This window comes from Heteronotia binoei, chromosome 5 (genome assembly GCF_032191835.1).
Source record: "Heteronotia binoei isolate CCM8104 ecotype False Entrance Well chromosome 5, APGP_CSIRO_Hbin_v1, whole genome shotgun sequence".
NCBI classification, from domain to species: domain Eukaryota; kingdom Metazoa; phylum Chordata; class Lepidosauria; order Squamata; family Gekkonidae; genus Heteronotia; species Heteronotia binoei.
In genome coordinates, this window is record NC_083227.1 from 87,379,570 (window position 1) to 87,397,324 (window position 17,755).

Below are 17,755 nucleotides of genomic sequence, written 5' to 3' on the forward strand. Positions count from 1 at the left end.
GGCCTCATGGTGGCTGGGTTTTTTGCCTAAGTTCCGTTATGCAGCTCAGTGAGCACCAATAGCACCCCAGTTTTGGGGCACAGGGTCTAGCTAAATCATTCCTGGGCCGTACGGACTAGTTGAGTGATGAAGCAGACTGCCTCGGTTTTGTATTGATTGATCCGCCCTTCAGCTGTGCAGATAGGGGTTGGAACTCCAGGGCATAACCTTTGCTAGGCCGGCCGGGTATGAGCCATGCATTTTGGCTATACCTAGGGGCAGGGTGGCTTGCCTGTCATGCAGCAGGGGAGGGGTATTTCATCTCCTGGCCCTGCCGTGCTGCCTGTTATGTTTATAGCCCTTGTTGTTAATTTAATAATAAAGGAAGTGGCCCTTAGTTACCCAAACCCGTGTGTCCGTCTCTTCCTTCTGTCTGTGGGGGCAAATGTATGGCTGTGAGAGCTGGACCATAAGGAAGGCCAAGCGCAGAAGAATAGATGCTTTTGAGATGTGGTGCTGGAGAAGACTCTTGAGAGTCCCTTGGACTGTAAGAAATCATCAGTCAGTCCTAAGGGAGATCAACCCAGACTGTTCCTTGGAAGGTCAGATGATGAAGCTGAAGCGCAAATACTTTGTTCACCAAATGAAAAGGGAGCACTCCCTGGAGAAGATCCTGATGCTAGGAAAGACAGAAGGCAAAAAAAGAAGGGGACGGCAAAAGATGTGATGGCTGGACAGTGTTACTGATGTAACAAATACAAATTTGAGCAGACTTCGGAGGATGGTGGAAGACAGGAGGCCCTGGCTTGACTTTGTGCATGGGGTCGCAGAGTTGGACTCGACTGTGCGACTGAACAACAACAAAAAATACACTTGAGAAATAACTGGGGAAAGCAATGGCAAACCACCCCATAAAAAGCCTGCTGTGAAAACATTGTGAAAGCAACATCACCCCAAAGTCAGAAGCGACTGGTGCTTGCACAGGGGACTACCTTTACCTTTAATATACTTGAGAAGAAAGAGGGCAGGGAAGATTGAGGCAGATCTCAAAGGCAGGCAGACAGCTTTGCAAGGATTTTTAGGCAGACTATAGCTATCCTGCTTCATCATTTTTTATGATCTGTTGTAGAGTCTGGTTAAACAGGATCTTTCTGCTTAAAGAGATTCCACAGTCTATCTCAGAACCTGTGTGTTTATTATGACAAACAAAAGTCTGTGCTGTTTGCCCCACTGGACACAAAATGAATCTATAGGATAAGTGTTCAAATATCTTTTTTTACTTGGGGATATAACATATCTAGACTTAACAAATGCTTTGGACATATAGATCAAAGAGATACAGATCAGAGGTGGAAGAAAACAGATGTGAAAACTCGGTGACTGATCACTGGTGACATCTTTCTTATAAAACATGTGAATGAGCAATTTAAATAATTCCCTGAATCTGTGGACCCACAATGTAAAACACCTATGATAGTATATATTTCTCAACTAGAAGAATTGTTTCTTTAATTTTTTTTTTCATTTCAAAAATATGCATTAAAGCTTCTGTTTCCAGTATATGGAACCACACACACACAGAACAGAAAAAGAATTTGCAAAGGAATCCAAATATGGAGATACTGAAAAATATTGGATTAAATGAACTATGACAGAATATTTTGAGTGGCCAAGTAGCAGCAGGGTTTCAACTTTAAAAACAACATGAACTTGCTCTTTCCAGATATGAGTGACATATTGCAAGCAAAATGGATGATAAAGTGGCATGTTCTGATAAATGTGCGTTCAGTTTATAAAGGATCTGATTTGGGAATTTTAGGAATTCTTTGGGTGACTTCTAAGGGTTTGTGTTTGGAAAGTTGTTTCTCTAAATGGAATGAATAATAAATTATAATCTTAGAGAATTGAGGCAGGATAAGAATAAAAATGTTAGCAGCACAAAGATCATAGTGCTACAGTGTGATATCAGAAATTGCTGTCTCCATCTTTGGTTTTAAATCATGTGAGAACTCTCACAAATTTCTCTGGTGTCTAAAGTACTGAAATTAAAAAAGAACATATATTTGGAGGGACTTGTACAAGGATGTGGTCCAAGATTCACAATAGATGCTGTGAAGGAAAGGATGCAGAAGCTGTGGGTGCTATGATCTGAAATGGTACCTGGAGGCTGGGAAGAACAGGATGTATTTAGATTTATGAGTGAAGTGTACTTGGCAATGTTGTAGATGAGATCATTAGCTTTTGCACCAGATCCTGGCTATCAGCAGGAACTCTAAAAATGCATCTTGCCAATATCTCTGATTTCTCTGTGATTCCTTGTGGTGTGATTAAATCTCACTTCCTTTATATATGATGTCCTTTTATTCATTCAAGAGCCCCATGGCACAGAGTGGTAAAGCTGCAGTACTGCAGTCCTAAGCTCTGCTCACAACCTGAGTTCAATTCTGGTGGAAGCTGGGTTCAAGTAGCTGGCTCAAGGTTGACTCAGACTTGCATCCTTCCAAAGTTGGTAAAATGAGTACCCAGCTTGCTGGGGGGAAAGTGTAGATGACTGGGGAAGGCAATGGCAAACCACCCCATAAAAAGTCTGCTGTGAAAACATTGGTCGTTTTCTCACTCACCTTAATCAGCAGCGACGACCCTCTTCACCGCGCAGGATCTGTGCGGATTTTGCACTAATTGCCGCGGAGCACCCAGAAGAGCTGGAAAGTCCCGGCGCTTTTGCGGCGCAAACGGAAACTGGGTTTTGGCCGTTTCCGTTTGCGCCGCAAAAGCGCCGGGACTTTCCGGCTCTTCTGGGTGCTCCGCGGCAATTAGTGCGAAATCCGCGCAGATCCTGCGCGGTGAAGAGGGTCGTCGCTGCTGATTAAGGTGAGTGCGAAAACGACCATTGTGAAAGCAACGTCACCCAAGAGTCGGAAGCAACTGGTGTTTGCACAGGGGACTACTTTTTTTTTTACTTTATTCATTCATTTCTGTTCATTCATGAAAACCAATGTGCTTGAGGTTAATTTGGAATGCTTGGTTGACCGGTTGTTGAAAGTCAATGTATGAGGAATTTAAGAACTTAAAGCCTGCCTTGCTAGAGGAAACTGAAGTCCAGTTGATCAGGCTTTATGTTTCCAACAGCAGCTAGCCAGATGCTTTTGGAAGCTTACAAATCTAATGATGTATTGGTGGAGACTAGTACCCAAACTAGTACCAAGCACTAGTACCCAAACTAATGCTATTGTGCCTACACAGCTGCTTATAGAATTGGGCTGCCTTCCAGTTCTAAATATCTAAATCTTATACAGATGACCAGCCTAGACATGGTGAAAGCTTTGTGGTGAATATACTTGGCAGGCAAACATACCATTTTTGACAGCTGTGATAGATTGCGAATCAAGCCTCAGATCAGCTTATCTCACCTTCTGACTTAAACACCGTGCCAAGCATCTTTGTGGCTATACAGTGGCTGTAGTGGGGGGGGGGGGGTTAATTTCCTTCTGCCTTGTAGCTGCTTTTACACTTGTGCAATAATTGAAATCAGTTTTTCCCAGTGGTTGGGTCAAGTAATTAAATGCATGGGGGTATGTGGAAAACTATGACTCCCGTGAGGCTGTGTGATAATGCATATATGCAAACTGCTGCAGATCTATACAGATGACTAGGATTTTATCGCCCATTTGCCCTGGAGAAATGTATGATAGAATTTTAGTTAGTATTAGCTTCCAGTCTCCATTTTGCAGCAGTGGTGATTCAAAATGATGAAGCTGTCATTTGATCTTGCAGCTCCTTTATCTTTCTATAGTGACTTCACAGAAAGAATGTATGAAGGCTGTTGGGAATATTTAATAGACATTTCAACTCCTGTTATGGGAAAAAGTTAATTAATTCAAAGCTTAGAATATGATAAAGCTATGTAAAAAGAGGAGGAAAACTGATTACCCACAGATTCATAATCTTTTAACATTTAGAAACAAGTCCAATGCAAGGAAGAAACCAGTCCCTTCTGTAAGGAGCCATTGCATAAAATGTTTGTGATTGTTTAATTTAGCAGCTGGCCTTCTGCTGCTGAGAGAGAAAACAAAGAACTAAAACTCTATAATTTGAGGTAATATTTTTACTGGTCCATATAGGATTTTCTCCTGTATGTAAAAGGAAGGTCATGTTTCCTTTTTATGTTAACTTACAATGCCTTCTGATTGAGATGCCATGTGATATGTCATATGATTTTAACAGATGCAAACATTTCCCCCTCTTTAAACTATCAAAATTAGAAATATAGTAGTGTAATTCAATATGGTGGTTTTCAAATGTATATTTTTGGATGCTGCTTGGCCTCTTAGATCAGGTTTTGTTTCCTTAAAAATTGTACAGCTTTTATACATTTTTGCTAGTTACCTTGATTTTCTTGCTTTGCTGAGCCACTAAAACAAAGAGATGTTCCTTAAGGAGATGAGTTGAACTGGCATATTTGAAATGGCAATTTGAGAAACATTACAAGGAAGAAGGTGGAATAACAGAAGGAAAATTGGGAAGAGGGGGGAATGGAAAGATGGCAAACACTATGAATTATGGAAGATTTTTCACCTCTGAATGGAGAAGTGGAGAAAAAAAATGCTAGAGTGAAGAAAGAACATGAAAACAGTCATGCTGAATCAGATGTCATATCACTCTTCCAAGGGACTGTTCTCATTTTCCATTTTGTACAGCATCTCTGACTATCCATGTACAAAACACACATGCCTCAATATCACTTGGAAAAGATACAAAATGTCATATTAGAATGGCTGTGTTTCTGCTGAAATAAATAGATGAAAAGACTGAGAAAGGACAGGGGCATGGCATACTGGCTGCTGAAGAACACAACTGAATGATTTTTTTAATAGTGTCAAGAACATTTCTACAATAAAAGTGTCTAGTTCAACTTAAAATGAGGGTTCAAATAAAGGAAATAGTGCAATATAAAATTAAATTCCCTTATTCTGTGGAGCTGTGGCTCCATTGCACACTGTACTCCGCCATGGCTACTTTTTGCAGCTAATTACATCAGGGGATCTGCTCATGGATCATGTGTAGACTTGCTCTAATTCAAATGGTCAAATATCAACAGGCGCTAATATTCCAGTATGGAACCATTTGGTACAACTGTGATGTGTAAAAGGACTGCAAGATGTTAATTTGTGGCTTGCTAGGGAGATTATCATCTCTGGATTTATTTTACATTAAATTACTTGTAAGTGGCCCCTTGGCAGTATTAATTTGATTAATTTGCAGTTCTCCTAGTTCTTAATTTTAAGCCACATTGTTTTATTTCATACCATGAATTATTCCAATGTGACTGAACAAAATAATTGATCTGGATTCTAGAGGATAAAACTCTGTAGGTGAAATTACATAACTAGTTTTAATTACATAATTATAGTCTTTAAGGTGTGGGGGTGAGAGGTTACTGTTAGATGTCAAAGTCATGATGAAGAACACAAAAATAAGCCATGTGTTTAAATCTACATTTCTCTGGATTTTTATACAAGAAGTTCAGTGAGATCTATCCTTGACCTTAGACACTGGGTGATTACAGCAAATAATACAGTGCTGTTATGGTTTTTAGAATCAGAGACACCTTTGTAAATCACTAAGTGCACTTTAGCAAAGACTTCATTTAGATTTAACACACTATGTAGGTAATCAGCGGTGGGAACCTAACTGACAGCAATTTAACATGATTAGGTTAGGTAATTACGTAATTACCAGTAGTGTTTATAAATGCATAAGGATATTTTTATTGGAGGAAAAAAACTAATTGCTTTCTTACTAAGAAGAAAACTAAATAAACAAATTTGTTGTCACAGGTTAAGAGGATGTTCTTTGCTCCTTTATGAAATGTGTTATTGTGTAGTGAAGTGTGTTTGTTTTTCTGTGCAGTCTTTTCCTATTTTCTGTGAAAGTGTAGTCTTTTTAGTCTGGAACATATCTGAAATATCAGGTGGCTGTTTTGTGCACTAAAAGCTAAAGAGATCCCAATTACTTTGACCTTTTTGAGAATCCAGGGGAAAATTATTGTTAAATTTTGAGTTATGGTCTGGATATATTTAAGCACATTATTACCACTCTTCACTGTGACTTTCTAAACAAGCCACACACTTTCTGAACAAGCCTTCTGAACAAGCCACACACATGAAGCTGCCTTTTACTGAATCAGACTATTGGTCCATCAAGGTCAGTATTGTCTACTCAGACTGGCAATGGCTCTCCAGATGTCTTTCACATCACCTACTGCCAGGTTCTTTTAACTGAGAATTCCAGGGATTGAACTTGGGACTTCCTGCATGCCACCACCTAGGGTCAGATGTTCTACCACTGAGCCACAGCCCCTCCCATGCCTTTTGCATTGTCAAGGTTCATTGCTAATGCAAGCAAATGAAAATATGTCCATTATTCTCAGCGGGCTTTGCATCTGATACTTTTGAACATTTAATGTTGTAGAACATAATAGTGTCAAAATGATGCAAGCAGAAAAATAATTTTACTACCAAGAACAGGTACATCCTGGCTTTTTTTTTTAGTGATTTTGAGGGCTGAATCAGAAATGCAGAATAAAGTTTTAAGAAATAGCTCTCAGAGAGAACTGCAATATGGGCGAAAGGAAGCCCTGTCAATTAAATAGACTTAACATTTGTTCTAAAAACACATTTTCCCCCCAGTATCCACAGGATTTATTTAGCTTCTTTTTCAGGTCAAATGTTACATGTTTGCTTTATTTCTTTTGACTAGATGATCCAGTCACTGTTGGAGGCACATTGCCACGGCAAAATCTCATGCTGTACATTGATCACCTGTCCAACCTTTGCCTAGAGTGTGATCCCCAGTTCCTTCAAGAGATCCAACTTTACCTGTCTATAAAGAAGAGGAGGAGGGAGACATCTGGGATAACCAAGCATCACAGCATTAACACCAGAGCAGGTTACATTACAGTTTATAATAATGTTTACTGAATTTCCTATCCCATTTCTCTTAACTATGTTTCATCCACAGGTGATATATATTTGCCTGATTTAAAGTCATGTTTTTAAAAGCCACTAACATTGGTGATGGTGATTAGTGAATAGCTCTAAGGAACCTTAGCTACATTTTTCTCACTTGCTGTAGGCATAGATAATGTACCTTTGTAGCCTGTTTCTTCCTCTGCCATTAAGATGAGAGCTTTGAGATCGGTAAAGCATACATGGTTTTACCTACTGTCTTAAGGACTGCCTCCTAGGAGTCTAGCACAGCCCACACACAATCCTGCAATATGTCCAGCCTTTCTTCTAAGCAGAATGTGAACCAGTGACCTTGTGCGCCTCAGGCAAGAGGGCTGCCTACTGAGCCACTGATACCCATGCCATCAATAAGTTTTAAATGCCAGCTGCAGACTTCAGAGAGATAATGATTTCAATGTGTAACATGGTTTGTTGTGGAGTCCACAGTTCACAGATGGTGTGACAGAATTATATGCTGATATTATATATAACTTTGTCTTATTATAACATGCACTACCTGAAGAATTGTTAATATACTTAAAGCGATACTTTCAGATAGATTAAAGTTTTGGAGAGCTTGTTCTAAAGGAACTACCAAACCTCAAATAGTCCACCAAAATGACTGAAATATTTTTTTAAAAAAATATATAAATACTCTTTTGTTTGGATTTAAATCCCAGGCTTTGTAACGGAAGTCATAATGTTGTATTAAGTTGAATGGGAAATAAAAACTGAAAATGGAAGTAAGTGAGAATGTGAAGTTAAACTAACAGAAAACAATGTCAAAAATGGCAAGTTTATTTTTATTAAAATCTCTACAATGTTGAATCAAACATTTAAAAAATAAGCAAATTAGATGATCTCATTAAAAAGTCATGTTACCTATTAGCAATCTCATATTTGATAACAGTTGCTTTTCCTAAGGCACTTTAATAAAATTGTTACAATTTCTCTTGCATTTTTCATATATAAATAATAATTTTAATTTACAGTACTACTTATTGTAAATTTTAAATAAGTTGCAAAATTAAGTAATCACCTTTATTTTATTTTATTTTACAAAATGCATATCCCATCTTCCTGTCCTCATAAGAGCCACCATTCAGTGCATCTCTAGTTAATACATCCATAATATTTATTTAGCACACAGTCCTGCACAATGGCTGCATCTCATTGACTAGGATGGCATTTGCTTGATATGTGCAGAACTTCAGCCTCATATTGCAATCCTGCAAAAGTTATTTGTAATGCATTCCCAGTGGTCCATGTTAATTGCAACTAATAAGCGCCACCATTTTCAATAGGGCTTAGTAACAATTTCCTGTAACAGGGTTAAGTACTTAAACAGGAAATGAATTATCAGCTGCATATTAGCAACCTCTGTTTAATCCATGCAATAATCTTACATTTGTAAAGTGGATGAAGAGGTTAATGGAACAAATTAACATCCTTTAGTATGTCCTTATCAAACAAAGTACATGTATACTCTAAATTCATACTTTGAACGGTATTTAGTTAGAAAAGTCACATTCAAAGAAATCACAGTGTCTTCATATGAATTTAGGGAAATTTATGCAGATCAATGAATTAGTTTTTTTTCCTATTGAAATTATTGATATAATTTCAGACTTCATCATATACCTGATCATTTGCACATACCAGTTCTGAATGTTATGTAGTGTTTTACCACATGTACCTTGGCTAAGAAGTTGTGACTAGTTCTAGTGCTCTAGCACATGTATTTGTATGATCCACATAGGCAGTTGCATATAGGGAAGGGAAGCCTCTGTTCTAAAGGAGTTATGTCAATCAAAACATGTTTGATTGACATAACTCAGATTAGTGAAGCTGCTAGTCTGAAATAGCAGTTTAAATGCTAAAATAGAAGTGAAGATATAGAAATACTTCAAAATAGAAGTGTGAGTTTTCCTATCATCCTGGGTTGTTAAATAAAACTGCAGCTTTGATGTTTTTAACAGAACATTTTACATAACCTTGGGTAATCATAATTAGTGCTATTCAAATATCTCCCTTATGGACAATAGACTAGTATTCATTTTAACAACAAATGCTAGAGGGCTGTGGATAAACTTTGTCTGTTATCTATATTAATATGCAATACGGAAGATATCTGCACAAGTTCTTTTGCTTTCCCATTTAAGCTGTTAGGAATGATAGCTGGTATGTGGCTTGAAATAATCATCTCTTCCTGGGATAGGTAATTTAGCTCCTCAGACCAAATCCACAATTTTGCAGTTTTTAAAATAGATCGAACACTGTTGTAGATAGTAGTTAATGCCACTAGGGCCTTTTGTATTTTTTTTATTTCTGGCCAGAACATGTTAATTCAGTGTGTCCAAGAACTGTTGATTGCATAATGCCCATGAACTTTATATTTTGAAGTCAAGAATGGTGGGATTTGCATGGGCTGTGTAATTCACAAGAAAGAAGCTGGCTAAAAAATGAATGGTACATTGTATATTTTCTTGTCTTACTGCTTCCTAGAGTTGTTATGAACAGGCCTCATTTTGGGCAGGAGCTCACAGGAGTGGAGCTCTGGAACCTCTAAATTTTATTGTGCTCTTTCTTTCTTACCCCCCCTCCCAATATTTGCTTCTAGGCTCCATTGTTCAAAGCCCCTGTGAGAATTTTGCTGATTTGACAAACTTTCTAATATTTTTCCCCACCAAAAAATGGGGAAATAACCAAAACATATAAAACAGACAGATGGAAATCTTCATCATGCTACTGTGGCCATATAGGTTAAAGTAATTTAAAAAGTATGATGGGAGTAAGGTTTTATCATGACAATTATAATTCAAGAAGCGTTTTAAGGTAGATGCTGAACTGATGTAATTTAGTACACCTTCTGGTGATGCCAGGGGTATGTGGCATATGCAAATAAGTTATGCAAATGATTTGTGCTAATGAGCTCCGGCACCTCTTTTTTAAACAAAATGACCGCTGGTTATGAACTGATACTGGAAGCAGGGAAAGGGTTTTATACAAATGCACAGCTGGAATTACAAACCATTGATATAATTATATAACATCATTGTGGTAGTTGCAGCATTCCTAAACACAGAGTCGTTCTTAGTGTCAATAACAAATCTAGCAGCTAAACTCAGGCTTAGTCTTCACCATTTCTGCATCTAGGTTTCCTCTAAGATAATCTACAAAGACACCGTTTGCAATGCAATTGTGACATGTTCATTTTCCCACTAGAAAACAGCTGGAATCCATTATGAATTTTGAATGGACTTGCAAACAGTAACAGATGTTGCATTCAAGGTGGAGGGAAGGGATATTTCTTTCAGCATATTTACCTGCATGACAAACTGCTATAGCTTTCATTGTTGTGTCCTTTCCTGCCCATCCAAAAGTTGGATTCTAGCATTTGTATCCTACTGATGGCATGATAAAGAAGGGAGTAAGACATACCTCGATTTTAACCTTGAAACAAGTTGTGGCTGTGTACAAATCTATCTAGGCCTCTGTCCCATGCTGATGAGCAAAAATGTTTTGGCTGTCAACTGGTAGAGGTATTTAGACTATAGTTTTAGAGCCAACATAATTCTATGAGCAGAGTGGTTACTTTGGATCTGGGAGACCTAGGTTTAAATTCCAACTCAGCTGTGAGACTGAGGAGCCTTAAACATATCGTTGCTTTCCAACCTAACTCACAGGATTGTTGAGAAGTTAAAACACGGCTCTGAGATTCTTGGAGGAAATACAGGGATATCTCTCTCTCGGCTTGACTTCGCGAACGAAGGATATAACTGTAACAAAATCACCTTTACTAGTGCTGTACATTTTCTAATCTGCAAATACTGATCCAAACACAATGACTGGTTCATAGATACCTTTCTCTAGAATGCAGCACCCCTTGGTGATACATTGACCTTGAGCACTGGATCAGCTCTCTTGCTCAAGAAATTGAGATGTCATTCTGAATTTAGCAACTTGTCAATGACTGATGGCTGAGGATTTGAACAGCACTCCAGAGCTGGCCTAATAACTTTAACCAGCCTGTCAAAGAACTTTAATCCAGTCATATGGGAACACAGGCTGTGTAGCAGCCACTTGTGAAACATGAAACTACAAGAGCAGCTGAATAAATTTCTAAGACTTTTGAACATTCTATGCCTTGTCTAAACAAAGATCTGATAATGTAGAAAAAGAATGAATGCCAATTTATTTTGTTCTTAATTTCAGTAGCTGTAAATACTTAAGATTTTCTTATGGTTGCTAGCTTAACAAAGTATTAGCCAATGTGGGGTTTTTTCACACTACAGTATATATTTAGTCCCGTATGTAGTCTATTCCTTCTCACTCATTAAGGAATGAATCTGGTTTCTGTTTTGTTCAATACTGTAAATACACTGCACCCATAAATATTTGAACTAAGTAAATATAGTATCTCAAACATGGAAAAGCTTTCATTATAAATTGGGGGCTGGGAGGGTCTCTTAAAACATTCTATTCATTGGCCAAATGTTGCCCTTTGGAGGGGGGGGGGGGAGTCCATAAGCCAAAATTATGATGTATTTCTGTCTGCTATATTGCTGTGGACTCTTTCTCAGATTATACCTTGATGAGGGAGCTTGAGGAGAGGTTTGTAGATTCCCATTTCAAAAACACATGGCCAGCATTCAGCTATAGCTGGGGCTAATTTCCTTCCTTTGCTTCAATTTAAGGTGCCTCATTCTGGTTTACAAGCATGCAGTAGAATTGCAAGTAATTTCTTACTTGGAAGTACGTTGAGTTTGTTTTTAAGTGACAGTATGAGTCAAAATGTATTTTTTCAAAAGCAAAGCCAGGATAAACCAAAATAGTTTCCCATAATTAATTAGTGTAAAATAGAGAGACTGGCTGTTACGAGAATTTTGTACAAATAGTTGTCTTGGAAAGCTACCTTAGAGGAACGAGTAACAAAAAAGGTTTTATATCTAGGCTGATAGCGATTTCATAAATTAACTGCATATGTGTACCCTTAAGCATGTTGGTAATTATGCTGATTGAAGGCAAAACATTATTTCATCACTTTAAAACATGTGAGACATTCACATGAATAAAATAAAATTCAACCATGTTTGGTACCTGGATCTTAAAGAGTTTTATTCCATAGCTATAAAGAATTTAGGTGTGTAATTAGAACTGTGTACTCTTATAAAATGAATTATACAAGCATTTAAATAATGGGTGGTCTAGTAGAATCCACCTAAGCCAATGGAGCTGATGTGATTAAGGCAGAACAGTTCCATAGACAAAGGAATCTGGCTAGCTTTGTCTTCCATAACTGGGTCACACATGCATGTACGTTGCTTGAATTCCCATCCCATCACCAGCAATTGCTGACTCTCAGCTAGATGTATGCATTGCCTCCATCAGGAAGTATTGTACTTGAATTGACATGGGGTGATAGGAATGTTCTACCTGTGGTGATTAATGTGGGGTGGTCTACTTAATGCATGCAATTCACCATGATGCTACAGCTGATAATGTACAGGCTTATGTGAGCAGACTCTGGATCTTTGACAGCTCAGCTAGTTGTACTGAAGGCTGCCACACACAGTGAGAGCAAGTATGAGAATGTATAATGCTCAGGCTTCTTATTTTCCACAATGCTGTGAAAAGTAAGATACTGGAAATATGGAGAGCACTGTATCTAATATTTAACATGATGCTTTCTATTTGGATTCTTTTTATGTGAAACAAAAATTGGTGGTCGCCTCAGCATATATTTACATTATATTTCAACTTATTTTAACAAATATGGTACAATTGACAGCACAAACATATGGTGCTTTGTTAATGGAGTTCATTTCTATCAGTTTTTCTTCCCTATAAGTTGCCTTCCTTTGTCCAACTTTTACTGTCCTCAAGCTATAACCTAACTGAATTCCCAGATGTGTGTGTCAAGCAGATATTAAGTTATCAGGATCTCACCACCAGTTTTATATTTTGTATTTTAATTAAGTGGTATACTGGTAAATCTCTATGCAGATCTGCTTTTCCTCACAGAGGCAGGATTCCAAAATAATGAATGATTAGAGAAAAGGAAGTTAATTATGCATTCATGAATTCATGATGTAGGCACAAACATTTAAATGCTCTTAACGACAACAAGCTATACTTCTGGAAATAATGTTTTGCAAAAGGGCTTGTTGAGATTTGCCTTCTTGTATATAACAATTCCTACATTAGATTAACATTTTCAATCAAAGCCAGCATTAGGAAACAAAATGCATGAGGAAGAGCAGGAATTCCACGAAACGAATTAACATATATTTCTATAACTCATTTCTGAAGTCATTTTCCCATCTGTTTTTAGTAAGAATTGTGCTATTGTAGTTCTATAGAAGTTACAAAATGTACTGCCTGCTTGATGAGACCCAATTCTTGTATTACTATATCCTTGCTTTTAGAGTGCTGAAAGCAAGACAAATAGAATCTTTAATCTGTTCTTTCCTTGAAGGACTTTGTACAATCCACTTCATTTGCACTGCTGCCAGCCTCATCTAGTTTTCCACAAAAACCTAGGTATACTCCTTCTCTTCTGTTTCTGGTCTTTTCTGAACTTTCTTCACACTACTAAGGCCAACGTTACCTCTGAGTAACTATAGAAATAGTTCAATGATATCGTCCTGATTGTTAGACTAATGTGTTCTGTTTGGGGGGAAAATAACAACTCACTATTAAATGTAAGGAAATTAACTGTATGATGTTCTCTAGGCCTGCATCTACTGCAGATATTCTCTACAGTCTTGCACATGAAATTGTCTAGAATATTGACCTAGGAAAGCACTTTTTCTCCCCTTCCCTCTGCTGGAATATTTTTTTTAAAGATGAGGAAACACTAAAGAAAAAAGTCTTATAGCTCACCTAATTAAGCACTAGTAGATAAGAGCAAGAATCCAGTAGCAGTTTAATGCTAACAAGATTTGTGGCAGGGTATGAGCTTTTGAGAGTCACTGCTCTCTGCTCACTTCTGTGCAGTGACTCATGAAAGCTCATTCCCTGCCACAAATTAGTCTTTAAGGAGCTGCTGGACTCTGACCCTTTTCTTCTGGTACAGACATACTAACATGAATACCTATCTTGTTCTTTAAGTAGTGCCACACTAGTCACAAATACAGGAATGGCTAGCCTGGAAAGCCATGTGGAAATGACTTCCTAAAGAAATCTGTCTGTGTGTCTGTCTAACCATTAGGAGCCACCCTCTCAATATGCAAGGAGAAGTTTTAAAACCTGTGGGTTCCCCCCCCCCCCCCGGCTGTAAAAACTCTTCTGTAACCTATTTTCCGTGGAAGATTTTTGTCCAGCCATATGGTACCAAGAACCTCCTCTGCTGTCAAAAGGTTAGATGAATTGCTCTTTCTTGTCTGGTCCCATATGTATGACTGCACAGGAAAAGTCACTCTAAGGAGAAAAGTTAGAGGTTGTCAATCCGGTTTTGCCATTTCTTGTGGATTTAAATTGAAAGAACACCTACAGCCCAGATATGTGTTGCTTAGCTGTGCTGGCCTTGTATGGGGCATAGTCAGATTTTGGCAATCCCTGCTCCTCCCCCTCTACTCCTCCACCAGTCTCCTAGGTGAGTTCCTGCTGAGAGATCTGGGTGCCAGGGGCATCCTCAGGTGATGGGGGGGGGGAGGGTGGGTGAATGAGTGAGTGCCTCAGGCTCTCCTAGATCACCAGGCAATGGACAGGGACATCCCAGCCCTGACGCCAGAAAGGCTGCTCCCTGTGTAAGCCAAAATGCCCTCAAAACGAGGATGGGGAATTGTCAGGTGGGCACCTGGCTTAGTCAGGATCTTTTACCTGTGTATACAGGATTCCACGTCCAGAAATTAATGCTTAAAAATAATTAAGTAAAACAATTAGAATTTATTCCAGAAAAATATAGGCTTCCATACAAGATAAAATACTCATAAAATCATACATACAATCCTAAGAAAAATAGATAGAGAGATAGGGAAACACATGGGTAGACGAACAGGGTGATATTTATCGATCGTAGTCTTCAAGAAAGGCTCCAATGGCGACGAGTGAGGAAGTGGGAGAGGGGACCCGAAACTTGGCCTTAGAATCGGGGATGGATCTAGACAGCGGAATTGGGATACTGCTAGAAGCACACCTGTGGGTAGCTAGTCCATAGGTTATAAGGACTATCTTTGGCCCTTAGGGGATGGGAGGTACGAGGGAGGAGGAAGGTGGTCAGCTGATGCATGACCTCCTAAAAAGGGGAGGCTTCGCAGTGACCATAAGGGCTGGACTTCTGCGAGAGTCAATAGAAAGTTCATTGGTGGCACCCAATTGGGTGCCTATTCCTGACCAATGGACTGGCTTAGATCCTGGATACCTGAGTGAACTTTCAGGTTGAAATGGACCAGGGTGAGGCTCCGAAATGACAGTTATGGAGAAGAATGGGAGAGATTACTGGGTGGAGATATGCTTAAGACTATTAAACTTATCTAAAAGGGTGACAATAGAGAATCAAATCATTGCCTAGGTAACACCCAGTCTACACTGGTTGAAAATGGTCTTCCTCTTCTGTCTTCTCCTTGGAACCAGTCTTTGTCTTGAGTTCTGCTAAACAAAGACAGTGGCGGTTGGATGATTGCCCACTCCTGGGGTGGGTAGATTGTTTGCAGGCACAGGTGACATCTGGCGAGTATGTGAGCAGTCCGCTTCGCTGGAATGGAGTCAGGTCTGGTAGGAAGATGGCTGCGTGTGGTGTTAGCCCTCCGCAGTGGATTCTATGGTCAGTGTTTCAAAACCGTTTGCCTGGATAGCTCCTGGCGGCGCAGTCTCCTCTGCTCCATGGTCAGGATGGACATCATACAGAACGACGGGAAGCCATCCGTTCTCCTGGTGGGCACTCTTGTACCGGTCTTGAGTGCCTTCATAGCGTTATGGCTGCTAGTACTGCATAAGTCCCTTTCGCCCCTGGATAGGTTTACCCACACTCTCTGGCCAGACGTGTGTGAGTTACTTCTCCAGGTGCTCTGGCAACCAAGTTGGTGATTACGATGTTCTGTGAGGGGTTTTTCCTCACAAGGTATTTATGGAATAGACTGAGGAACATGCCACAAATAATTTTAGTCAGCCTTTGCCTTCTACCATTTCACTGATTATTCTTGGGGTAGGTAAGAAAGGATCCAATCAGAATTGGGATCCTTCCTTACTCTTGAATCCCCTGGTTTTCTTGCTCCATCCTCCTTTCCCATCAACTCTTTACTGCAGCACAAATATATTTACCTGACTCTAACCCATCCATACTATTGATTATTACCTTCTGATTCTTGCTTCCTCAATACTGTCAATCCTTCTGCTCAGGGCTTTTTTTCGTAGAAAAAGTCCAGCAGGAACTCATTTGTATATTTGGCCACACCCCCTGATGCCAAGCCAGCCGGAACTGTACATCTGTGTGTTCCTGCTCAGAAAAAGCCCTGCTCCTGCTACATAGATTGTTTTCATAGTGAACCAATAGTGCCATACAGGTGACACTTATAAACATGCGAACTGGGCGCATAAGTAGCGTGTGCATTTTGAGAAAAAAAAAAAGATAAAATTTGATTTCAAAATATGGGAGTGGGGTGGGGTCACCAAAACAATGATCTTAAATTTGGGGGCATTCTTTTGATGGTTTGGGTTTATTTTTGTGAGGTTCCCCCCTGTATTTCTGGATTAATGGACCCATTGTTTCCTTTGGGGGAATAAGTGCTCTTTCTAGGGGTCCAAACTGGATATTTTTTGAGCAAATGGTACAAGATTTTTATGGAATCAAGACCTCCTATCCCTTAAAGACCACTCAAGTTGGAAAAGGATTAGACAGAGGGGTTTGACTATGCAGTTCCCTAGCCATGGTGCCTGCAGCCATTCTGGTCTCCATTTTCCTAGAGGGGGATAGTGGATTTTTCCAGGGTCAGGGTCTGAAAAAATAGCACCAAAATAGCACCTCTGTCCTAAAGACTCTCCCTCAAATTTGAAGGAGATTGGACAAAGGGGTCAATTTTTATAGACCCCTCAACAAGGTGTCCACTGTGGTCCTGTTTTTCAGTTTCCTGTAGGGGAAAATTACATGCTTCCTTCAAGGTAATGTCAAAAAGCAACAGAAGAATTTCCTCTAAAAAAAGAGAGACATTCCCTAAACAAAGCAACTCCCCATCCAAAACAAGCACCAAATCATATCAGAACAGCTCTCCCTGAGCAATCCCAGAGCCTTGAAGAAGTCTGAGACAATAAGATCTCCTTGGCTAGGCCAGTTTTTTAATGAGTTTTTCTGGCCTTGGAGTTTCTGTGAAGTGGGAGATGACTCTGCCTAGGCTTGCTAACTCCAGCTTGGAAAATTCTTGGAGATTTGGGGGCAGCGCATGGGAAGAGTGGAGTTTAGGGAGGGGAAGGAGCTCCATGTGGATGTGACATTATAGGGACTGGCCTCTGAAGCTGACCTTCCTTTCCAGGGAACTGATCTCTGTAGTCTGCAGATCAGCTGTAATTAGGGTTACCAGATGTTCTCTCTCTTTTTTCTTTTTTGCTGTCCCTCTTTTTGGGTCTTTTTAAAAAAAAAACTGATGAAAATGTCCTCTTTTTTGGGTTGCAAGATTAGGAATACTCCTAGTCATCACAGGTTAACGTCACCCCAGAGTCGAAAATGACTGGTGTTTGCACAGGGGACTGCCATTATCTTTTTATTTATAATGGCCGTTTTCGCACTCACGTTTTACTGGCGCCACGACCATCCTGACGCCGGCGAATCTGCA

At 39.4% G+C, this 17,755-nt stretch overlaps 1 protein-coding gene across 11 annotated transcripts in view; it reads left to right on the plus strand.

Annotated features, from left to right (window-relative positions):
- ERC2 (ELKS/RAB6-interacting/CAST family member 2) overlaps positions 1 to 17,755 on the plus strand; it is a 1,199,719-nt gene that overhangs the window by 1,052,077 nt on the left and 129,887 nt on the right. For 9 of the 11 annotated variants that reach the window (XM_060239766.1, XM_060239767.1, XM_060239773.1 and 6 more), the window contains one exon: positions 6,739 to 6,927. In XM_060239766.1, the coding sequence (XP_060095749.1) occupies positions 6,739 to 6,819 (81 nt within the window). In that variant the 3' untranslated portion in view covers positions 6,820 to 6,927. Of the gene's footprint in view, positions 1 to 6,738; positions 6,928 to 17,755 lie in introns of those variants that run through there. The other 2 variants (XM_060239770.1, XM_060239776.1) reach the window with 1 other exon arrangement.